Consider the following 24,243-nt stretch of genomic DNA (forward strand, 5'->3'; position numbering starts at 1 on the left):
TATTTTAAGGCAAGAGCCTTAGACGCCCCATCAAACGTGAAAATTGACGGAGTGATGCAAAAAGATCATCATCACGTGATGACATCATATGAAGACATCATATAACATTGCACTTGGTCAAAGGTGGGCCGATCAAGGAGGCAGTGCCGAACTACGCGAGGTGCAGAAAGCTTGCAATGCCTCCAATCCTGGACGCAGTGCGAAATCATGTCAGGTGCACAAAGGTTTCAAAGAGGGGCAGGAGAGGATAAATACGTTGACTGAGAAGAAAAACAACGACATTGTCTTCACCTTTGGGTCATCTAGGCGAGTGCTCAAGGAACCCTGTGAGTTTTTATAACTACTTACTGTACTAGCAAAATAATTGCATATTTCAAACTGGCACACATACGTACATACACTCTGCAAGTTTAATCAAAATTGACCAAGAATCTTTAAAAAGTATGAGAGAGCAGTGTTTCCCATCAGGGAAGAAAGACTTATTCAAACAACACTGATTATAGACTGGCGGCCAGTTTGCACGTATCTGATCGTGAAACAGCATTCAAAAATGGGACAACAGAGAACACCCAGGCAGGGGAAGTGATTCTAAAAATAAAATAATAGGAAGTGAAGATAAAAGTTAACCCTGCAATTGTCTCTAGCGAAATAGGACACTTAAGCAGTGGTTAACAAGGGAGAGATAAGGAGGGATTAAAGGAACGATAGGAAAGATAGGGGGAGCGGTTAGAGGATATGGTGGATGGGGCCCCGATCGGTGAGCGGTTTTCGGCGAGAAGACATCACGGACGAAACAACCGTCGAGCGTGAAATCCTTTGAGCGACTCCAGAACACCCAGCCACAGTGTTGCTGTGCGTTCTCCTCCATAGTCCTGCTCTTGCACACTGCTTCACGCTCAGACTTATTCAATATTCTAAAGGTCAATAATCTCCCAGCGTAGTTTTGCCTTACGGGCACCAATACTCCATCCATTAAAGGAGTACTGACATGAAATATAAATATTTCCAGCTTGTTGCTCCAAATAAAAACACGAGTGTTGAGAACCCTAAAAACAGTGTCGTAGAGCTTAGGGTATGCATTGAATACATTTTTAATACTGCTACCTTAAAAAAGCACTTTCGGTTTCAGTATCGAGGGGGAGACTTTGCAGTTACGTGTCAACACAAGTCCGATGTCACGGGAAGAATGCAACTCGCGACATACTAGCACCAGCTCTGTCATTTGCAACGATGAGCGAATCGTCATCCAGCGAATCCGACAGCAATTTCTGCTACTTAGGCTGCATGCAGGATGCAGACTTAACCCAGTGAACTGTGTTGACTCGTCATGATAATGTCCATTAAGGTGGGGCTGGCTTGCGGATGCTGGCTGATGAAAACTAAAATCAAAGTAAAGTATTTTATGCATGTTGTCTATGGAGAGCATTGATAGTGCATATCATGAAAACAAAAAATATGTTTTTTGGGGTGTCTCAAAATCGTGTCAGTACTCCTTTAACAGGAGTGCAATTATGCACAAATATGTGGCACTGCTTCACATCTGCAAGTACAACAACTTCGCATTTATTCATAAACGAGCAAACTAGGACGTCATCAAAACAGAATGTGCTCCAGGAACAGCCTACTCGGGTGTTGATACCATTGGCTTTTTTCTCCGTCGCTCCCATATCTGTATGTAGGCTTCCGACAGCGTGATCATCTGTGGTAAGATCTCAGTGACGTGCAGGTCTTGTAGCTCGTACCACTTTCCAGAACCACGGTGCAAGATGTGAGCCCTGTGCACATGTGAATGCAGCCAATTACCACGAAAGCAACTGTGGCATTATTCAAGGATCAGGCACCTCGACAGATCAACAGGGAAAATCACAGCTAAGTCTACAGCGAGTAAATGTTTTACATTTAACTAAAACATTAAAACAATGTGTTCATGTCTGATGTCACAAAGTACTTCAACTTACTCATTAGAAAGTGCTGTATGACACAAACCACAGCTGTAGGGGCAGTGTCTGTGATAAGGCTGTGGGAGGGGGGGGGGACTTCATGACACTGCAGCTAGCAAGGGAGTCGATGTCAAGCTGGGATGCCAGACATGAATGTGAATCAACATACCATAACTTTTGTTCAAATGGGTTCAGAACATTTGTTCTTGTTTTCTTGCATGCAGTTCTTATTCCCGACTATTATGATATGTTGATCTACTTTGCGACACTCAGTTTAGGCAAACTCCTGTTGCCAAAATGGCATATGAAATATTTGATAATTTAAAGACTGCATAATGTACCATTAAAAATAATTGCACATTAGAGATCAGCATGCAAATATCTATACATAAACTCAGCAAGATTGATTACAATCGACCAGAAATTAAAAAAAAAAAGAAATGTTGTGAAGCACACTATGCTCCCAGGGGTACTGACACTAATTTTTGAAGGATGGTTTACTCTGCCATACAAATCTCTTGTATACAGAGACAGGCTCTATGCAAGTGCGAAGCTCAGTAAATGCCGATAAGATATTTTATTTTGACGTTGAAGTTGATTTTCGCATGGCTCACCTACTGACATTGACACTGTTGGGATGCCAGGCTACAATGTCAATTCTTGTAACTTCACGTGCCAGTATGGCTCGTTGCGATGACATCAGGTACCAAGACATTTAAAATGGCCGCTTGTGCATCACCAATGGAGCCACGAAGCGGAGCGGGCGTGGAAACGTCACCACATCTTGCGCGAGCATGTGATGAGAAGCTCATACTGGATTGTGACGCCAGGGTGCAGTAGAAACTGAAACTAGCTTTTAAAAACATACTGTAATTACTTTTTCACGGTGCACTCATGTTTACCTGTGCATTTTCTGGTCTTATGAGCGCTTGGCTTTTCATTTGATGCAAAAAAAACAACTGAAAATTTTCAGTATCAGAAACTCTTAAAAAGTCAAGGTCACAAACCTGTATGTTCCTTTCCCAGATCCAGGTTCACCCTCATGCACGACATTGGCAATGAGGTCATAGACGTAGGTTCCCTCGGCAGCGTCTGGCACATTTGTAGCTATCAGTTCACCCAAGTCAACATCCTTGATGGGGAAGTTCACAATGGTGGGGTTCTTCTCGACGAAGAAAGTGTTCTTCGTGAAGCGCTTGATGTAGAGGATGAGGTACGGTGGCAGAGAGGTCAGCTCGAAGCGTTTGAGTGTCGAGTCCTTGTACGTCCTGTACTCCTTCTCGCTCGTCCCGTTGAACTTTGAGAGTATGGTGAAAAGGGGCACCTGCCGAAAAAATAGTATGTAAGCTTTTATACAGGCTTGGTGAAAGAAAATTAATGATGACTGAGACACTCTTTCACAGCTTTGCTACGTATTACGTATTACATGCTACGTAGCGAAAGCATGAAGTGCTTCATGAGTCGCTGGCATTGAAAAATGCAGCGTGCAATACAAGAACTCACGTGACCTTAATTAGATATGACGTAATAAAAATAAAAGTCACGAATGAACAGTTAATTCATAATCATAGATAGGGTCTCGTTCCGGCAGGCTTGATGCCTTCAGGTAGTATGCGAGGGATTATTGATCAGCTGCCAGCTCACAAAAATATGTCGCCCGTATCTTCCCACAGGGGAACTCAAGTAAATGCGTCGTAGAGTGGTGGGGGTATCACGTGAATGTTGCGTAATTGGGTTTCGCAGAAGCGTCGCGCTGCCCGAGTGATGGATCCGCTGCTCGACGTTCACGAACGGTTGCTGCTTCTCGAGCACGACGTTCAGGATCCACAGCCCGTCGTTGCCGTTTCGCAGCTGCTTCTTGTTCCCCAAGTGAAGGATCCACAGCCCGTTGTTGCCGTCTCACAGCAGCTTCTGGTGCCCGAAGTTCCGGGTCTGATGCTCGCTTCAAACGCTTGCGTTCAGCGTCGTATGCTCGTCTCTTCGCAGCCTTGTCTTCTGCGTTGCTTGTTGTTGTTGACGCCGACGACAGTGAGGGTGGGGTAATGTTGCCTTCAACGAGTGGTGGGACGCTGATTGAAGGTATGTACTGTTGCTTCCATCGCATCTACTCGAGTCAAGCAAAGCGTCTAGTCAAGCGAAAGCCAAGTAAAGACGCCCTTGAATGAATTCCGAACACGCGCTCCGCCGCTTATATACACACCGCCCGCGTTCGATCGAGAGGAGGGAGAGGAGAGGCCTGCTGCCGGCACGAGATAAGCCGAGCATGCGAGGGAGGGAGAGGAGAGGCTTGCTGCCGCCACGAGACGAGCCGAGCATGCGCAGTGGGGGTGTGGACGGCGGCCGGCGGTGCAGGTGCGACTAAGAAATGCTCCGCATTTAAAAAGTCACGTGCCACGTGACTCCAGGTGGGAAAAATGTGTTCCACACTCGCCATCACGGCTACAAGCGATGCTGGCAGGCCCGTAGCCAGGAATTTTTTTGGGGAGGGGCCCACTTACTGAAAACCTTGACTATTTGAGAAAAATACCTATTTTCATTATGTATTTTGAGTAAAAACACCTACGTCAACAAAATTTCAGGGAGGGGCCCGGGCCCTTAGCCCCCTCCCCTCCCCTTCATGGCTGCGGGCTTGGGCGCTAGCTAACACTCTCAGGTTTACATGCACAGAAATACTCAATAAAACGAACAGGAGGACAAATGCCTCTGTAGCTCAACTGGTAGAGCATCGGACGCATTATCCCAAGGTTGTGGGTTTGGTCCCTACCAGCGGCATGCTGTCATTTCGTCCACTTTAATTTATTTACATTTATATCATAATTACCACACTATAGTTAAAGTTAAAAACACTGGTCAGTGGAGTGTCCAAACACATTTAGGTGCTCTCTGATATGCAGCTGATATTTGTCATGTGGTTGTGACGGTGAATCAAGCAGAACTCCAGCAGGTAAGGATGAAACACTTTATTGGGCGAACTTGTGCTCAGAAAGAAGAGTGACACACTCAGAGCGACGATAGCCCCTGAAGCACAATTGCCGGTACAGTAAAACCGGAGCAAGCACCCCCCTTCTCCCCTTCCCCCCCTCACGATGAAAGATAATCGGACAAGATTTGGAAGGGGGACCCTTGCTCGGTCCAAAACTAAAATTCAAGATGGCGGTGAAGAAGCCTCTAAAAAGATTGTATGACTGCGCTTCTAATGAAATGCTTTATTGAGTACGCATGCATGTATAGTTTTTTACTAAAACGGAGGGAATGCTAGGGTAAAATTTCATGTGTTCTGACAATGGGGGAAAGACGTTTTTCAAATGTTCTGACAATTTGTGACAACTCGGAATGCAACCCCGAGGCACCACACTCTAAAAGTACTAAGAAATCGCGCACATATCTAGAGACTCCCAGAACTTTGGTTTCTAGGAACCGCTGCCGCAATATTCTGTAGCAGAGAACAGGTTGAAAAAACAAAGGCAGGAGAAGAGGGAGGCACATGCTCGGTCATTGGTGCATATTTCAAGTCTTCCGAAAAGAGGAAGGGGGCGCTTGCATGGATTTTACAGTAATTGAAAAACTGATCAGCAGCAAAATACGTCAGCTTTTATACATGCATCACAATACATTCTAGCGTTATCACTGATAACACTAGTATGCACAATCTGGAAGGTATTCAAACATATGCGTCAGGGATGCAATGTTTGTAGAACACTGGGCATCATTTGCGAAGCAGCACGCAATTTGAGGCGCAACCTGCGCGAAACAATAAAGTGCAGTAAAAAAAAAGTGAAAAAGGCGGTCCCCGTGAAATAAAAGAATAGCAAATACGCATATCAAGGTGAATGTTGGAGTCACTAACGAAGGGGTGTTCACATTGTACCATACCTGAGGAATGATGTTCTCACGTAGCTCGTCCTTGAACAGAGGCTGCGCCGGCAAGTCTGCGGTCAGATACATGAAGCCCGTGCTCTCAACCTTCTCGTCGTACTCGGTGGTACGCAGAGCAGCCCGCCTCTCAGCCTCAGTCATTTCCACAGGAATGACCTGGACAGAACCGTCGTTCATCACTGGAAGCCAGCATTGCAAACTGCAAATCGCTGGGAGCCAGCACTGAAAAAAGGGGCAAGAAACTACACCAGTGCACGTCATGACCCTGAGCACTTTCTTTTTTTTTTTTTTTTCTGAACACGTTGGCTCACTTTCAGTGAGATCATGAGTGCGCTAGTGTAATTGTATAGTGTGTAATTCTAGCATTATAGAGCACGGTATGGGTAAATGGCAGCACTTCGTAGCAGCCGCCGTCACTGCGCAGTACACAAAAGCTAACATCAGCCAATGACCATGTCTCCACCTATTAAAGGGGCACTGACACCAAAATTTTGCACCTTGTTTTTTCTGTTGCGATAAGTAGTTAACGACCCATTTATCATGGCTGGAAAGCTCGTTTGCTCGAGTGCGCAGCTGTTAATTATTTGGAGACGGTTTTATAGTGCCCAGTAGCAGTTTCGGTTTCAGAGAGCGTCGAGGGAGGCAGGACCCAGAGTGGTGGCTGTGTAAGCATAGCTGGCTACGTGAGCACACAAAACCGCGTGTACATGAGCACTGCGTCGACAACTCTTTTCAACGAAGGCTTCCTGGTGCTGCTACAATGCCCTCTGAGGCGTTGTAATATACGCGTTTCGCGTGGAGTGGGGTGACGCGCACTTTAAACGTGATTTTAAATATGTTCTAGGCTATATTATCCGTTAATATTTCGTAGATGATGTGTGTGTGTCCACATAAATCCATCACATGGGTTATCTCGCCTTTGAAATTTTGTGTCAGTGCTCCTTTAAGTAGTCGGGCCAGACTATCATGGGATTTGCCCTGAGAAGAGTGAGCGATTTCTAGTTGTGTCACTCAGTAACTCAGTAGACAAATTAAGGCTTGACAAACGTGTAATTACTTATTCGGCACAACTCAGTTACCACGCCGAATTGCTGTAGGCGTTTATAGTCAGGTACAACTTACAAAGTATAAAGTCCGGAGAGGCCCCACCCAGATGACCGATGCGCAACAGCCGATCTCTCGTGCGACTAAATAAATAGTCCCCCTCGTACGCTTCGCAGTGTTCTCCGAAGGCAGTCACCGGCCTCTCGACTGGTGAGTCTGCAGCGTATCAGCGAGTACCATTTTTTCTGGCGTATAGCCCGCCCCTGCATATTAGACACACTGCGAACTACTTGCAGCAGATTTTTTAAAGAAATATCCCCACGTAATGGCATCAAGTGACTTTCCTTGCAGTGCCGCATAGCATTGCTATAAGGCCACCTTGCACACTTAAATTCGCATATATAGCTCACATTGCAAGTTTAAGTCTAGATTTTCTTTGTCTATTTTTTTTCTGTGGGTTATAAGCGAGAAAATATGGCAAGTTTGAACTGCCATAGCATTGCCAGAAATGCAAGAGTGCTTCGCTCATGCGTTGGGCTGGACATTGTGTTTCTTTGCCTTGATCATGCCAGGCTGCTAGTTTTTCCTTCGTTCACGGTTGCGGCAGTTAAGAAGCAAGCCCATGACCTAGTGGGCAGTAGCACAAGAGAGCCACTCACCACAGGCATAGCCAGGGGTTGGTTGGAGGGGATTCGAACCCCCACACCCACTGATATTCTGGAATTTTGCATATGCATGCACACGCACAAACATACATAAAGTATGGTCAACCCCCCCCCCCCCCAACCCTGGAAAATTTTCTGGCTACGCCCCTGCCAGACAGCTGCAGAGGCAGGAAAGTGTGAAAGCTCACCTTTCGTGAGTAGACATTCATACCACCACGAAATGTCCGATAGACGACGCTACTGCTGATCTTCTGGGTTCCGTTGAGTGCCATGTGCAGGCTGTTGAGGAACCACGAGAGGAAATCAATGGGGTCGCCCTGTTGCGTGATCTGGAAGCGCTTCTTGCTGCAAAGCACCACAGCTTGCAGCATCTCGTGGGGGCTCACATGGGCCTGCAAATGACGGCCATGCAATGCAGAGCACAAGCAATACCAAAGCTAACATTAAAGGAGTACTGACACGAATTTTAAATATTTTCAGATTGTCACTCCAAATAAGAACGTTGGCATCGAGAACCCTAAAAAGAGTATTGCGGTGCCTGGGAACGCATCGAATATATTTTTAATACCGCTACCTTAAAAAAAAAAAACTTTCGGTTTCAATATCGAGGAGGCAGTTTCTCAGTAACATGTCATCGCAGCGTGACGTCAAGGGGAGACAGCAACTCACGACGCACTAGCACGAGATCAGTCATCTGCTCCTGGTGCATGTAAGAAACAATGAATCAATTATCATCCAGTGAACTCAACCGTGATCTCTGCGATTTAGGCTGCATGCAGGACGCAGGGTTCGCAAACTCAGTGGAACTGTGATGACTCGTTGGAATAATGTCCATTGCGGTGGGGCTGGCTTGCTGATACTCAGCGATGAGAACTTTAAAATCAATGCAAAATATTTTATACGTGTTGTCTCACTCCGGTGTGTGTAGAGCGTTAACACTGCATACGACGAAAACGAAGAACGTCCCTTTTACGATGTCTCAAAATCGTGTCAGTACTCCTTTAAAGGGTCACTAAAGTGAAATACTAAATCAGTTTATGCAGATAAATAATTTTTCAGAACTTTATTGTTATTAACTTTGCTATGAAAAGAGGCACTGAAGGTCAAAGTTTCAAGTTTGAATTTCATGCTATCATACCTTTAGTGCACGAATGTGAGTGTGAAGGTGTGTTTACAAAAAAAAAAAAAAAAAAGAGAAAAGCTAGAGAAAAAGTTAGTGGCCATGCAGTGCGCAATTGAATGCAAAATGGTAGGCATAACATTGAGAGACTGGAAAGCAGCACGACGGTTCAAGGAACGAACCGCGGTAGCAGATATTCTTGTTGACATTGAATGAAAGAAGATGAACCCGGGCTGGTATATCATGTGTAGGATAGACAAGCGGTGCTTTTGGCATCCAGAAATGCAACTGAGGATGGAAGCAAGTTAGATGGAGTCACAAAATTAATGGAGCACTGACACAAAAATTTTGCATCTCGATTTTTCTGTTGCAATAGGTAGCTAACGACCCACTTATCACGGTTGGAAAGCTCATTCACTTAAGCACACGGCAGTTAATTATTTGGAGACTGTTTTATAGCACCCAGTCGCAGTTTCAGAAAGCGCCGAGTGAGGCCGGACCCAGAGTGGTTTTCAGGTAAACATAGCTGGCTACGTGAGCACACAAAACCGTGTGTACAGTCGCACTCAGTATGACTTGCAACACGGGAGCGCGTGGCCTCACGAGTTCAAAGACAGTCCATGGCTTCCACTAGCCCTTATCTTCATAACTAAACGCTGTTCTCGCAATCGGGAATGATTCTAAATAAGAAAATATCATTTAGTTGCTGAAATGAAAACAAGTTGAAGCCATGCGCAATCTTTGAACTCATGAGGCCACGCGCTCTCGTGTTGCAAGTCATATTGAGCGCAACTGTACATCAGCACTGCATTGACAACTCTTTTCAACGAAGGCTTCCCGAGTGCTGCTGCAATCCCCTTTGAGATGACGTAAATGTGCGTGACTTTCCAAAAAATGCACTGCTGAGGCAAGGACATCAGCCTTTGTACTCTTGTGCAAGTCTTCCACCTCTTTCCGTAGAAAAGGTCTGCTAGGAGAGAGCACTCACAAGGATCGGAGCAGCCAACAGAAACTCGTGACGCAGGTGGTGGTTTGTTGTTTACACGAAAACCCCAAGGCACGTTTCGCGTGCAGTGGCACAACATGCACTTTAAAATTGACTTTAAATATGTTCTAGGCTATATTATCTGTTGATATTTCGTAGATGATGCGTGTTTATCCACACAAATCTATCCCATAAGTTATCTCGGCTTCAAAATTTTGTGTCAGTACACCTTTAAGAAGTTCACAGGAATAAAATTGAATCATCTTGCACAGATTAAGGTAACTTGAAGACTATTGGGAGAGGCCTTCACCCTGCAGTGGACATAGACTTGGCTGATAATGACGATGCTTCCACTATGAAGTAATTAATAATAATTGTTGGGGTTTTACGTCCCAAAAACAAGATATGGTTATGCTGTAGTAGAGGGCTTCAGAAATTTGGACCATCTGGGGTTCTTTAATGTGCACCTAAATCGAAGTATACGGGCCTCTAGCATTTCACCTCCATTGAAATGTGGCCACCGCAATTCGATCCCATGACGTCCGGGTCAGCAGTTGAGCACCATAACCACGATACCCACCACGGTGGGTATCGTCTATGAAGAGCCACAGCACAGATAAGAACAGACCTTGAAGTTTCTTGGGTTCCAGAGCTTGCGGATGAGCTCACCAAAGCGCTGCACTATGAGGAAGTTGATGTCGCCCGGAGGTCTCTTGAGCGTCGTGTAGTTCTCTTCACGCAGGAAGTAGTTGCGCAGTGGGGGCACGTGCGAGAGTGCCTGGAGGATGACGTTGCAGTAGTCGTTTGCTTTGATGTTGTTGAGGCCCACAATGCCTGGCAGATAGGTTGTGCCATCGTATGCGCGCGACAGGCGATCACTGGTGTCCAGCCGCACTATGTCCTCCTTGGTGAACGTCGGGCGCAGGACGTATGTGATATCGTCCAGGGACGAGTCGACGATTTCGTAGTTGTCGGGGAGGCAGTAGAACCGAAGCGTCTGCAGGTTGAGGAACACGTGGTGGCTCACCTGCACAGATGGCCAGATCACTAATTAATTTTTCTTAAAAATGTAATTAAAGGGGCCCTGCAGCACTTTCCCAAGCAATCATCGAATTGCTTTATTAAAGAAGTTTATTGCATCACCAAGTGACTGTCGCGAGAATTTTTAGAATCCAACAAGTACGAGCGGAGCTACAGAGATTTGTCGCACACTTGAAGCACTTTCTCCTTTCACACCAGTGAGTGCGCTGAAAGCACGACCTCCTCTATAAACTTACGACCTGCTCATCGGCGCTCCCCCTACGGCGGCGCGCGGTCCTGAAAGCTTGCGGATAGGGACCGAAAGTGCCGCCAGGTGCCGCCAGCACTTACCCCCATAGCAGACGATGCGGCGGCTTCGTTTACATTGAGCACACGCTGGTCTTAGGTTCCTGGCGCGCTAGTGAGCGCGTAATTGTCGTCTTTCTTCGAGTTTCTAGCGTCTAGACTGACTGATTCACAGAGTTTTACCGTCTCAAGGCAACAATCTGGCTATGCGAAGCACCGTACGTGGAGGGCTCCTGAATAATGTTGACCACCTGACCCAAAATCTAAGCGCGCGAAGGCCTTTGCATTATGAATCCGTCTACGTGCGAGCAGCGGGAACGTGTAGGCGACAAAAAAATCGAACATAATATACAAAGAAGGGCCTGCAGAATGCAGTCCTTATATTCCTGGCGTTATTTCGTGCAATGGTGCCCTACCTTATCGTTCTCTATAGCTGTATGTGCAAAAATAATTCGTCCAAGGGCTGATGGTGGGTTCATCTTAAAGCCGAGTTTCTGCAGGACTACGAAACACTGTATTCGACGCAAGCAGTCTCCCGAATATCAACAAGTATATCAATTACACATATTGTTTATCTACTCTCCTGTCTTCCTATATTTTAGTTTTACTCAGGGCTGGGCAGAGATACACAGAAAAGTATTCCTAAATACACATATCGAAATACATGTGCTGGGATCCTCAAGCACAGGTTCTGAGATACATATGTTTTTTTGACATAACGGGATATTTCCGAAATGCTTTCGCAAAAAGACGAAAAAAGTATACCAGGATACAGTTACAGGAATACAGATACAAGAATGCAAATACTAGAGTGTACATTTATTCTAGACATCAGATCTGTTTTGCTGAATATGTTGGTGCGTTAATTACACTTTAGAACAGCAGCTATACTCAAACAGGCTGTAATTTATACAGCATCGGTTAAACCTCAACACAATTAATACTCGTGAAATGGCTTAGAGCCCGAAAAAAAAAATTGCGGTGCGACACCTGCCGCGAGAGACAGTATACTTTAATCGGCACTGGATGGCAATAGCTGCTTCCGCAGTTGTGCCGTCAGCGGCGTCGGACGCTTAATTTTTATGAGATGGGCCATTCTGCACGCGTGGGGAACCCTTCGCCGCCCGCACTGTGTCACAGACCGGCGGCGTGCCTTTGCTTGTATTAGGACAAAAAAAGTCTTCCTTTCCCATTTTGAACACATTGAGTTCAGTTCCGACAAAAAAAAAAGTAACGATATATGATACCCGTGTCCTGCACTGTATTGCGATATGATCGATACGTACATGGTACAAGTATATTTCACTACTGAGATACAAATACCATTTTGCAAATACATCTCGATACAGAGATACAGATACTCAAAAGTATCTCTAAAATACTTTGAAATACTCTTGCTGCCTAGCCCTGGTTTTGCTCCTATCATTTTTCGTTCTATTGCAATGCGTGGTTCTTAACTTCTGCATAGTTTCATTGTCACTCTCCAAGTTTCTTCATTGTATGTTAGAACTGGCAAACTGGAATAGTTAATGTACACTCTCCTCTTCTGCGACAGTGGTATTGTCAGCCATGGGTTAAGAATGCACCCATTCTCATTCTTCGGTAAATCTGCTAGACATGAGTAGGCTCTCCGGTATATTTGACCTAGATGTACTCTTCTACAGATTCTCGTATCGAGTTGTCTGTCGCGAAAACTCTTTGGCTGAAAATATAGTAGTATTTTGTCTTCTGCATATCTATCTTCGACGCTACTTTAACGCTCAGTTCTCAGTTAAGGTCTGCGATATATTTGTTTTGCAATTCGTCGCTATCATTGCTGAAAGAGCGCTCGACACCCCGTTCTTCAGAAATGACGGCTTTCGTAGTATCTCATACAAATGTATACATAGGAAAATCGGGATGTCGCCTAATGATGCACCGGGAACTCTGCGTACATAGCTGGTACGAGTTAAAAAAAAACCATAAACCTTTGAAAACGCAGCAGCGCACCATTGGGGGAATGTACTGCTACCGTTGCCTGTAACGTTGCTTCTGATTGCGCAGTCACTGCGAGGTCATCGCGTGTCACTGATGTCATGCAATAACTTCCGAATGTCGCAAAGGCGAGCGCCTACTATACGCGCCGAACAAGCAGACCCTGCGGAGGCAGCAACCGAGAGCGAAGCCCGCAAAGTCGCAAGCTGGCGATGCCATGAGGGCATAGATGGGGGTCAGTTGTGGCGCCGCGGCGTGCGGTGGCAGTTTGGGGAACTAAAAAAAACCGGCGACACGGGGAGCGGCGGCATGAGCAGGTCGGAAGTTTATAGAGGAGGTCGTGGCTGAAAGCTACACATGGGCAGTTTGCGTATTGGTTCTGCGTGCGTGTGTCAGCGCACTTCATGACCTTGAGCATTTGCTTGTCTTTTTTTTTTTCTTTGAATGCGCACCTTACTTTCAGTGCAACTGCAAGGAAGCGCGCGGGCACGTCGAGGCATCCCACGGCAGCCGCGGAAACTATGCAGCTCACGATACTCAAATTGGCTAATGGCGGTGGACTTTGTGTTTACGATGCAGTCATTTGAATTGATGGCATCATTTGTCGAGAGAACAGCGAGCAATTTCTAGCTAACATTGAGAATTGCAAATTCCAGGCCACGTGCTGCGCTATAATGTTTGGCTCATGTGTTCTCAGGAGCCTCAACTACCGATCGGCAGTGTTTTCTGACCATGCTGAAAAAGCATTGCAGGGCCCCTTTAAAAATGTAAATATGTTAGATTACAGGTAACTTGCAACTTACAAGCAACTCGCAAGCGTAACTTACAAGTAACAAGCAACAAAAAGGAGTGTTCCACACTAGCCATCATGACTGCGAGCGGCGCTGGCTAACACTCCCCCCCCCCCAGGATTGCACAAAACAAATACCCAATAAAGTGAATGGGAAAGTGAGGGAAAGTGACTGCCGCTGCTGCTCAATTGGTAAGCATCGGACATTATCAGAAGGTTGTAGGTTCGGTCCCTACCTGCGGTAAGTTGATTTTTTCATCCACTTCCAATTCCTTTCCATTCATGCCATAATTACTATACTACAGTTAAAACATAAGTAATGTCCCCATGCCTTCCTTGGCTTCACTGTCTGTTGATTTCATTAGGTCGTGTCCGACAATACGAAACGAGCTCTCAATCAGACCTTCCTCTTTCGTTCTTACAAATGACAGCTTGCCGAAAGTGATGACATTACATTACTCCTGAAAAGTAATGAGATTACTTTAACAAAAGCTCATTATCCATGCACAACTCATGTGCGCATAATTTAGACCACATGTACATTGAAATCTCGGAGGTCTTTGTTCAACTTCCCACGCTTGAGGTTTGGCATTCAGGTTAACTTTAACCTTCCTTTCTGTGCGAATTTGTTTTTAATGCCATAAGAGAAGCGAGCCTTCTATATTTTGGGCAAAAATGATTGGGAAAGTAATGCGTAATCTCCTTGAAATCACTTGCATGAATTCATTACATTTGTCATAACAGCAAAGAGTAATCTAATTACTGTAGTTTCATTACTGCCAAGTCTGTCCATCTGCACCATCAGACAGGTGGACCTACTAGTTAGACAAAGGACAGCAGCAGAGATCCATAGGGCAATAAGAAAATTTATAAAACCTGCCTGTCACCATACCCTAACTGAAAACAAAAAGGCAACTCAACCCTTATATTTCTTTGCTACAACAAGCACCCATCTTCTTTAAACATTTAATTTTCTTATAGACAAAAATGGCATCGCTGTTCTAAAGACAGGAAAGGTGGCCGTGCTGCAGCAGAGTTATCATAAGCAATTCAGCACAAACCTGACAGGGATGAAGAAAAGATAAACACAGGTCAAGCTGTTGTGCTTATCATTTCTTTTGGCCTCATTGGTATTGCGCTAGATTGCTTAGCATCTCTGCATATTTGAATTATTCTCTTTTTGTTTGCTTTTATCTAGCAGCATTTACTGGACTTCTAGTGGGAACGCTTAAGGACTGATGTCAGCTTTATGAAGCCAGCATGAGCAAAGGGACAGCTCACTATAGTGAAGAGGTTAGACACACCAAATGCATCGGGCAGACAATTGTTGTCTTTAACTGTAGTGTACTAATTGTGACATAAATTGAAATTAATTTAAGTGGATAAAAGCGCACCCTTCTGAACCCACAACGCATAATTATAAAGTTGTGGATTCAGATCCCACAGGCTCAAGGGCGTAGCCAGAAATTTTTTTCGGGTTGGGGGTTTGAATACCCCCCCCCCCTTGGCTACGCCCCTGGAAAGGCTGATTTTTCGTCCACCTCAATTAATTTCAATTTATGAGACGATTAGTACACTGCAGCTAAAGAGAACAATTACCTTCCCCTATGCTTACCCTGGTCTAATTGTCAGTTCGATTCATTTAGTCGCAAAAAGGTTCATTTTAGCTCAATAATAATAATTGCTGGGCTTCCCAAAACCACGATATGATTGTGAGGGACGCCGTAGTGGTGGGCTTCGGTAATTTCGATCACCAGGGGTTCTTTAAAGTGCACCTAAAGCTAGGTCAACGGGCCTGCAGCATCTCGCCTCCATCGAAATGCGACCGCCGACGCCGATCCTGCGACTTTCGGCTCAGCAGTTGAGCACCATAACCCGTAGACCATGGCGGCGGGTCATTTCATTTCCGGAGAAGGATACAACCTCATTAAATTCTGAGACTGCTCGATAGCGTCGTTGGTTAAGTATACGTTAAAAAACGACAAGTTGTCGCCCTCACTTGCACGCTGTGCGTGTAGGCGTGCGTGTTGGTTCCGCGGCCCTGGAAGTACTTGCCGCAGACGAGGCAGGCGTACACGTTGATTCGCGACAGCGACACCGAGCACAGTTTCTCGAAGTCGAAGTCCAGCACGTTTCGGTTGATCGTGTCCAGGTAGGGACAGTTGCGGCGGGACTGCCTCGGCTGCTCCACCGTCGAAGCTCCCCTCTTGAGTCCATCGCTCAGTTTACGCTTTTTTGCGTCCGGCGGGGCCGCCATGTTACATGTTTCGCTACGCGATGCACATTGACAGGGTTGCCAGGTACTCGGAGAACTACCCGCCAAATTTCTTCCCAGTAATAGCCCAAAAGTAGCCAAACGTAATTCATAAAATATAGCCCAAAATAGCCAAAGAGAGCAAATACAGAAAAAGATTTCCATTTATTATAATATATACACAGAGGGTTTATACATGTCTCCAGCTGCTTGCAAGATCGCGTGTGTGGTGCAGGTAGTAGAAATAGAAAGGAAATGTCACTTAATTTGCTGGAATTTCTGTTTTCTTGTTTCTTATTATTAATTTGTTTGTTTTCTTTGAAGTGTCGACACAATGTGAGGATTGTAGTCAAAGGAATGGAGAACCCCATGGAGGAGACGAATGTTTTTAGTGGTTGCTCGTTTGTTATTTCACGGCCGCTACAATTTTTTGTGTAGCGGCCGTGGTTATTTAAAGCGAATAACTAAATCTAAACGATGCGGATCACATTCAGAGCATATGTTGGAATCCATATCAAGCTATGCTAAAGTAAAGCGGTAAATTATATCCTTTAATATCAACGGCGATGCGTAAAATCTGGTGATAGTAGGCATAGCACAGAAAAACGTTACGAGGCTCCAAGTTACTACGTGTGTGCTATCATTTACACTTTATATTTGAATCCACAAATTTATTCGCAGTGAGAAGGAACAACTCAACAGCATCGCGAAACCCGGCAAAGTAAGCTTCGCCTTAATTGTAAGGGAACAGTTTCGTTATTAGTGACTACCGTAATTGTCTAGTGGAGGCTGCTGATACCTAAAGAATGCAACAGCACAGGTAAAGGATAGTAGAAAGAGTGAAGTAAAGATAACTGTGTACGTAAACACATGATTCACAACGAATTTGAGGCACAACCACCACTAAAGAGGAGAAAAGGCACTGGAAAACAACCCAGGTGAAAATTTCCTGCTGGTTTTCTGCTGGTTTGTGCTGGTTTCTGGTGGAACCAGCAGGACAGCTGCTGGTTTCCTGCTGGTTGTACTGGTTCCAGCAGGATGCTTACTGGTCCTCTGCTGGTTCCAGCAGGGTGCTTGCTGGTTTTATGCTGGTCCCAGCAAGCATCCTGCTGACTGTACTGGTTCCAGCAGGATGCCTACTGGTTTTGTGTACTGGTTCCAGCAAGATACTGGTTTTCTCCTAGGATGCTGCTGGAACCACCAGGTAACCTGCTGGTTTTCAGTTGGCTTCTGGTTCTAGCAATGCACATGAAATCGGTGTGAATTAACAGCTGCAAATCCCCTTTCAAGCATCGTTTTCAGCTAGAAATCGCTCTGGCTTGGAATTTTTCATTCCAAGCTGGCTGGAAATAAGAACCATTCCTAGCTTGAAAGGGCATTTTCAGAGTCGGGAAGTCATATTTTCATCTGGAAATTTTTCCAGTTTCATTTGGGAAATAATGTGCTAGCAGAAAATTTTCCTCTCTTGAAGTACAAAAACAACTCCAGCTGCATAACAGTGCGCTATAAACAAGTGACGTACATAGCATGGTGTGCATTCATAAGACCGTAATCTTCATCACACTGTACAGAGTGCACATTTTACAACAGAGATCTAAAGTGCCCCGTACGACAGGGTTACAAAAAATATCGCCGGAAAAAAAAAAACGCGCTTTTATTCGACCTTTCCTGTAGATGTGCTTCCGACCGACACGGCTCATCTTGCTAATGTAAACGTCCAACTAAAGTTTGGTCATACTTAACCGTTGCGCAAAGAGGTAGTGTTCACGGCACAGCGGTTACTTCCCTGCGAAAAGGAGCTTCTTGTTATGAACATTCACCATTCTCAGCTGCCACGATCGGACAGCAGCGAACTGAAGCGAACACCGCCGTAAAGAACGCGGCATTGCTAAGTGAGGTCATTTTTGTTGACATCTCAGTAGCATTAGTCTCGTATCTTTTCTTGATGTTTTTCGACGCTATTGCTAAATAGTGACCAACTTTATAATATAAATACTACATTCTGAAAAAGTTGTATTTTTTATTTACGTGTAACAGCATTACAATGGTGGCCAATACACCGTATAAATTATCATGACATCGCGTAGCGCCGTAGCTTCGTACAGCACATGACGGCTAGTCGTGATGCCTTCTTTGCATGTGTGTGCTCGCTAGTGCAGCGAAGTAGCGAGTTTACTAGCAGAACCTGTGCGGCATTAATTAACATGTAATAGTTTTTGTTCAGTTTCATCTGTGGAAAGTGTAACGAGTCAATAGCAGCATATCCGAGTGGTTTTTGGTGCTGTACTATGCGGCGTCTTGACAGTGCCGATCGAGGGACACCGATTTCCTCAGCTCTCATTCTTCCATTTGTCGGTAAGTGTTGCACTTATATATTTCAAATATGTAGCGAACGTTTGTCCCGACCACTTCTGTGCTTTATTAAGCGCAGTGTCATTGCACCATGGTGTAGTACGCGATGTATATATATGCGCGAAGCACACATACCGGTTTGTGTAAGGAGTCTTTGTCTGCGTGCAACAAAAAGAATTAACATTGTTGCGCATATGGACGAAAACAACGAAGACCAGTGATCGTGCGTGCCGCTCCGGGTTAGAAAGGGAGAATACGAGGTGAAAATCTCTAACTAGCCGGCTGCTCCTGAGCTCACCTTCACGACGTAACAAACGGCCCCTTCTAGCCTTAACGGCCGCAAGCGTAACAATATGTTTAAATCTACTTTGTTGAGGGAATTAATGGCTATGCAAAAGTTAGATGTCTGCAGTCGTGATCTGCATGGGCAATCAAACCTTTTATTTTGTTACAGATTGCCTGCGCGTCACTCGGGTGCCTTCAACAACACAAACACCACTGCTGTGGATCAAGGCCTCCTGCGGATCTCTGTCCAAAAAGATTCAAAATGTCAATCGCAAACTGAAGCCGGCAAAATGAACTATTTCAAGTGTATACAAAGATTTTTCAGAAGAAATATATTACTTCAAATAGACCTTTTTGTGTTATACGTGTTCTTAATGGGATTTTGAAAAAGCTACATCAATGGAACTACAAGCTCTAGAGGGGAGCCAACTGCGCTGGAACCAGCAGCTACTGGTTCCGTGGTCTGCTGGTTCCATCACCTACTGGTTCCATCGCCTGCTGGTTCCATCACCTACTGGTTCCATCACCTACTGGTTCCAGCAGCTGCTGGGAATGTGCTAATAAACCATCACTACTGGAACCAGTAGCGAACCAGCAGGAAATTTTCACCTGGGAAGCGTTTGAAGCGAAGGCAGGTAATAGCCCAAAAGTAGCCAAATAGCCAACGACAAAAAAATCCCGCCAAGTCCACAAAAATGTAGCCCAAATTGGGAGAGTATTTCGGCCGCGCGTTAAAAAAGTGCGGCCGGTGCGGCCCTCTGGCGGGGGTCTGGCCGTTGCCAGGCGAGCGAGACCGGGGAGACGGAGACGCGTAGACGCGGTGGCTCCGGCCATCGTATCGATAGTATGCGCTCCCCTTCTGCGGTAGTGTTATGTTATTTCGGCAGAGTAAAAAGCTGGGCTTGGTGTTCCCTGACTACTGTGCGATGGAGTTAGGAGAGGCCAGGATAGACGCACATCATGTTTGTTTATTGCTAGCGTGCATGCTTGTTGACATCCGACCGTCAGTTCGTACGTGTTGCATATCGTGCTTTAATTGTGGTGTTAATTCTAATGCGGCCGGACTGCTCGCACTGAGCTTACAAGAGTGCCCCCTACCTCTAGGCCGCACACCTTGATTTACAGCACTAACATTGTTTCATTTCGTTGTTGCTGCAAGTATAAATTCTGAGTGAACAAAGCAGTACAAAAGCGTGCACTGTCGGCGCAGAGCATTACGACGTTCGGCGACGAGTATGGCGAGTACGAACAAGGTTCTGTCTTCGGGAGAAGAAGCGGCGCGGCGGGAAATATGATGGGAATTCGCTAGAGCATATGGGCCCAACGATGACGGGCCGACCCCGAGTTTCGAGTGAGAGAGGCGTGTCGCCGCAACTGCACGACAAAACTCGTCGGGAAGCGAGACGTCGGCCGCCCAGCAACGAAGGGAATCCGATCCTGACTTGCGAGTGGCCAAAGCAGGAGCTCACGGACCGTTTAGCGGCGTCATATTATCATAGCTGTATCGACAGCTAAAATAGTACTTAGTAGAAAACGCACCCCAAAGCCAAGGAAAAGGCACCAGCTCCGCAGTTTCATCAGTCTTCGCGACGCCAAGTCAGTGAAGCTGTGCTAAATTTTACCCTTGAATGTTGCATTTGTGCGCTGTGACGTGCAGCTCATGCAGTCACTGCTTCATCGCAATGCCCACTGAATACTTTGTAATACCAAAGGAAACATGGCACTGCCGCAGAACCCAACGACGGTCGGAGTGCCGTCGCGGCCGCGTCTTCGTCGTCTAGGCAACCGCGACCGCCGCGCGCGGAGCAGCTCTGTGTACCACGTGACTTTTTTAACGCGCGGCCGAAATACTCTCCCGCCCAAATTGGCTATTTATAGCCCAACCTGGCAACCCTGCACATTGATGTCGCTTGCGATGGCACTCCTCATCAGTTCGCCACAATGTGCTGGCTGATACAGTGTACTGCTGATCTACATAACGCCGATCTCTGGAGGAAACCCGCTTTGCTTGCGAAACAGTTCAGGCACTTTTAAGACAAACGCCGTAGATGCCTCCACAAACGCGAAAACTGAGCTTCGGTGTCGGCGGCGTCAACACGAGTGATGCAAAAAATTATCATCACGTCACGACGTCACCGCATGACGTCACAGGTCGCCGGGATTTGTGACGTGATGACGTCGTCACATGACAACGTCGCTTGGTCAAAGGTGGACCGATCCTGAAGGGCAGTGCAAAACCACGTTAGGTGCAGAAAGCTATCGAAGGAGGGGGGTTAGTACATCGACTAAGAAGAAAAGATGGCTCAGAATTAATGCTAGCGTCGTTATTTTCGAAGCGCCCGCCTAAAACCATAGGAAACTAGCGGCTCACCGCAGTTGAGCGCTATAAGATCACGTGCTCTCAGGCTTTGGTGACGTTGAGAGCGCATTTTACAGAGAAAGCTGTTATGAGATGACAACAACGGCCGTTTCTGGCGCCGCAGTTTCCGCCGCTGCCGCCGGTGTCCGTAACCGCTATTGGCCGCGAGATCGAGCGGAGTCGCCGCCTAGCGGCTTCTGGCTGAACCGCGCCTATTGTGGATTGCTCCATGCGTCGTCTGCTAGCCACGTTGTGTTTGCATGTGCGCGTACGTCATGCAGGTCCTCAAATGGCGATTTGTTTCGTTGCGTTTTGCAACTTTAACCGCATATACGTATTCCTAACACGATATAAAGAAGCATTTGGCCTTGACAGGCTGTATATGTACTGTAATAAGATCAATGAGTGCACTTGTCGAGAGTCCTTGTGTGGTCGTCGTACCCTCCGTTCACGAGAGTCCTGTCAGTGTAGGTGCCGCTCTGTGGTTCAAGCGCATTGCAAAGTGCACTTGGCATTGCCCTAAAGCATTAAATCTCATGTGAATATAGCCTTTTAGCGGTTCGGTGGTAAAAAAAGGCTCTCAAGCACTTGCGCGTTGTGGTTAGGTGTATCAATCGGGACTGTCGTTACGCGACGAGCTTTAGTTGTGTACGGTCCCACTTCAGAGAAATATTTCTGTCAAGTCACGTCTGAGAGTTGTCCCCTAAAAAGAACAGAAAATGGAATGACACGGAGTTGCCTTGCGCAATTTAACTTGTGGTGAAATTTATACAAAAACACCCATGTACTTAGGTTAAGGTACTCGTTGAAGAGCCCTGATGGTCAAAATTATTCCTAACGGTGTACTTTACATTTATGTCGTAGTAATTTCAGGCGAAGCCACATCTTTTTTTTTTTTTTTTCTACATTATCTTACAAGCAAGCATCTTCAGCTATATCTGCTCGGCCACGTGTGTGGCATATCGTTATTCTAAGCTTACTGCACGCTTTTAATAGGCGACAAAGCGTTTGTGTTGCGTTGCTATAGATTGACGGAAGGCAGCGGACATTCTTCACGTGAAAAAACATACTTTGGTCCCGTGAAATAACCGGGCCTTTGTTCCATTACTGTCGTGCAAGTAATCAATCGAAGAAAGTTCCGTGCTGTACAGTTACCTTTGTGTTACTGTTACTGGAATAAAAACAAGCGTGTGCGTGTTGAACGTCTCTGTAGCGCTAAAGCGCTGTCAGCCACGTAGTTTTCCTCAGTAAACCTATCAAATGTTCTACATTTCATGGAGAACTTAATAAGAAATGCGGATGGATATTTGAGCACGCAGTGCACAAAGTGCTGTTTGAACTTATCGTGCAGGAATATGGCCTTTCTTTTTGTTGGGGGGGTATCCAGAAGACCAAGAAGTAAATAGTTAATTCAATCGTGCTACAGCAGTGCGTAGTAGGTGGAACACAAGCTTAACATGTACAAATAAAACAAGAACAAAACGTCATCCATTGCAAAAACGTCGACTGTTGCCGAAGGTGAGCAACCCGTTCGTTGGCAGAACGCGCTTCTCTCACAATTAAAGTAATAGTAACGTTCGGCGCGCTTCGTGCATTAATTCGGGAATAAAGAACGCGCATATTACCAGAAAGCTGCAGTCAACGCATTTTGTTTGCCGGAAATCGGGTCAAATCGTTCACAACGAAGCGCTGTTGTGTGCGTTTGCATACGCGCCGACAACCGCCTATCCACGCTATCCACACTAGCGCGGCGACGGTGCTGCCACCTGTAGCCCGATCTCGAGGCGAATCGCGCGAAATAAGAAAAAAAAAACGAAATAAGCAAAAAATACGGCAGATTCCACGCCCTGTGGGAATCGGTTTTACGCGAAGCAGTCAGCGAGTCTATGCTGCATTTTTTGGCTTTGAGCCAAACGTTACGAGGTGGAGTACATCGCGGGCTTGCCAGGTACGTTGACTACACTGGCGTTTAAAGGGTAATTTATGGTCTGACGTAACGTCAGCACTCACGTTAGAGCGCAGACATCAGTATTACTAACGAAGTGCATTTCAAAGTGCGATGATGTGACTGTCATACGCAACTTTCGTTAGCGTATTCCTGCGGAATACAAATAGGAATACAAATGTAATATAATAGGAATACAAATGTAATGCGGAATCATAGCAATACAAATATAATGTTTATCACACTGCTCTCAAAGCGGAGCCAACACTGGAACCACAATTGATGTTGCACCGTCATTACGCCTGCATAGCGTATTTTTGCAAAGCAGTTTCAAAACTTGGCGTGGCTCTGTGGTAGAATATGCCACGAAGAATGCTTGGGTTTGATTCCTGCTGGGATCTTGATTATTACTTTTTGTATTTGTGGGGGGGGGGGGGGGGAGGCAGCGCTGCCGGTGTCGGTTTTTCTTAACGGTCTCGCATTTAAATTACCAATGTCTCTTCTCGCCGTTCCTGGGTAGATATAAACTGTCAATGACCTGCGGCGCATATATCCGCGGCCCGTGGTTTACGGGTGTGTGCCACACGTGTCTGGAGGAAAGCGTTTGACGACGTACACGACAGGATTTTCCCCTTATTCATATGTCATGACCAGACAGTCATATTCGTCAAGCCCTCTTACCCTCCCATGCAAAGTTTGGTCTAGACCAAGTTAAGAAGGCGATCACGAGAGCACCCAGACGTAGGCGGGTAGATAGATAGATACGTAGATAGAAACGCTCAATGTGCCTGTGGTTCGCTAGGAATGCTTCGCATTTAAAAATTCCAGGATGGAACGGGATTCGAACCTGGGCCCTCTGCCTATACAGGCTTCATGTCGGGAAGGAACCACATTAACATGTGTAATATACCGTGGAAGAAGAGTAAAATCACAACTTGGAGTCACACAACGCGAATTCTGTAATCAGGCGTCACAATGCGAATTGCGCAACGAGTGGGTTGTTGAATGCTTCCAACCCATTACAAAGGGCTCTGCCATAATTCTTCATCGTCATAAGGCACAGCATCAACAAACTGGACATAATGCCTTACATGTGTTTAGCGGGGACCACGGTTCTCCGCAGAATGACGAATAATGGCGTAGTGGGTGCTTCCCAACTTCACAAAAACTATGACTTACGGCGTATTGGGTACATTGCATTAGTAGCCCCAAGAGAGCTTATAACGGGCTCTAGAAATGCTGCTCTTCCAGCTTTCGCTGTGACTGTGCTGCGCTTCCCGCGCAGGCCCAGCGTTTTTTTTTTTTTTTTTAAATCGGGCCCCGTGTGC

The 24,243-nt window shown here is 45.9% G+C and overlaps 3 protein-coding genes across 3 annotated transcripts in view; 2 read left to right on the forward strand and 1 right to left on the reverse strand.

The window, feature by feature from the left end:
* The window catches only part of LOC119400472 (protein argonaute-1), a 379,544-nt gene that overhangs the window by 207,364 nt on the left and 147,937 nt on the right, over positions 1–24,243 (forward strand). The window lies entirely within an intron of this gene.
* Positions 1–24,243, forward strand: part of LOC119399236 (meiosis-specific with OB domain-containing protein) — a 49,897-nt gene that overhangs the window by 14,647 nt on the left and 11,007 nt on the right. The gene's annotated exons all lie outside the window — the stretch shown is intronic.
* On the reverse strand, positions 1,548–16,002 carry LOC119400470 (U4/U6.U5 tri-snRNP-associated protein 2). The gene is made up of 6 exons (XM_037667523.2): positions 15,720–16,002; positions 10,259–10,657; positions 7,714–7,917; positions 5,814–5,972; positions 2,948–3,264; positions 1,548–1,775 (listed from the first exon to the last, which is right to left on the reverse strand). Exons 1-6 carry the CDS (start codon positions 15,975–15,977, stop codon positions 1,622–1,624), a joined length of 1,491 nt encoding a protein of 496 aa, XP_037523451.1. The 5' UTR covers positions 15,978–16,002; the 3' UTR covers positions 1,548–1,621.

This window comes from Rhipicephalus sanguineus, chromosome 7 (genome assembly GCF_013339695.2).
Source record: "Rhipicephalus sanguineus isolate Rsan-2018 chromosome 7, BIME_Rsan_1.4, whole genome shotgun sequence".
NCBI classification, from domain to species: domain Eukaryota; kingdom Metazoa; phylum Arthropoda; class Arachnida; order Ixodida; family Ixodidae; genus Rhipicephalus; species Rhipicephalus sanguineus.

What these genes read in the sequence shown, in the direction of transcription:
- LOC119400470 (XM_037667523.2), bottom strand. Translation starts at nt 15,977, where the DNA reads ATGGCGGCCCCGCCGGACGCAAAAAAGCGTAAACTGAGCGATGGACTC. An exon ending in CCTACACGCACAGCGTGCAA is followed by an intron (nt 10,658 to 15,719) that starts GTGAGGGCGACA and finishes CCATCTGTGCAG; the next exon opens with GTGAGCCACCACGTGTTCCT. An exon ending in GGAACCCAAGAAACTTCAAG is followed by an intron (nt 7,918 to 10,258) that starts GTCTGTTCTTAT and finishes CGTCATTTGCAG; the next exon opens with GCCCATGTGAGCCCCCACGA.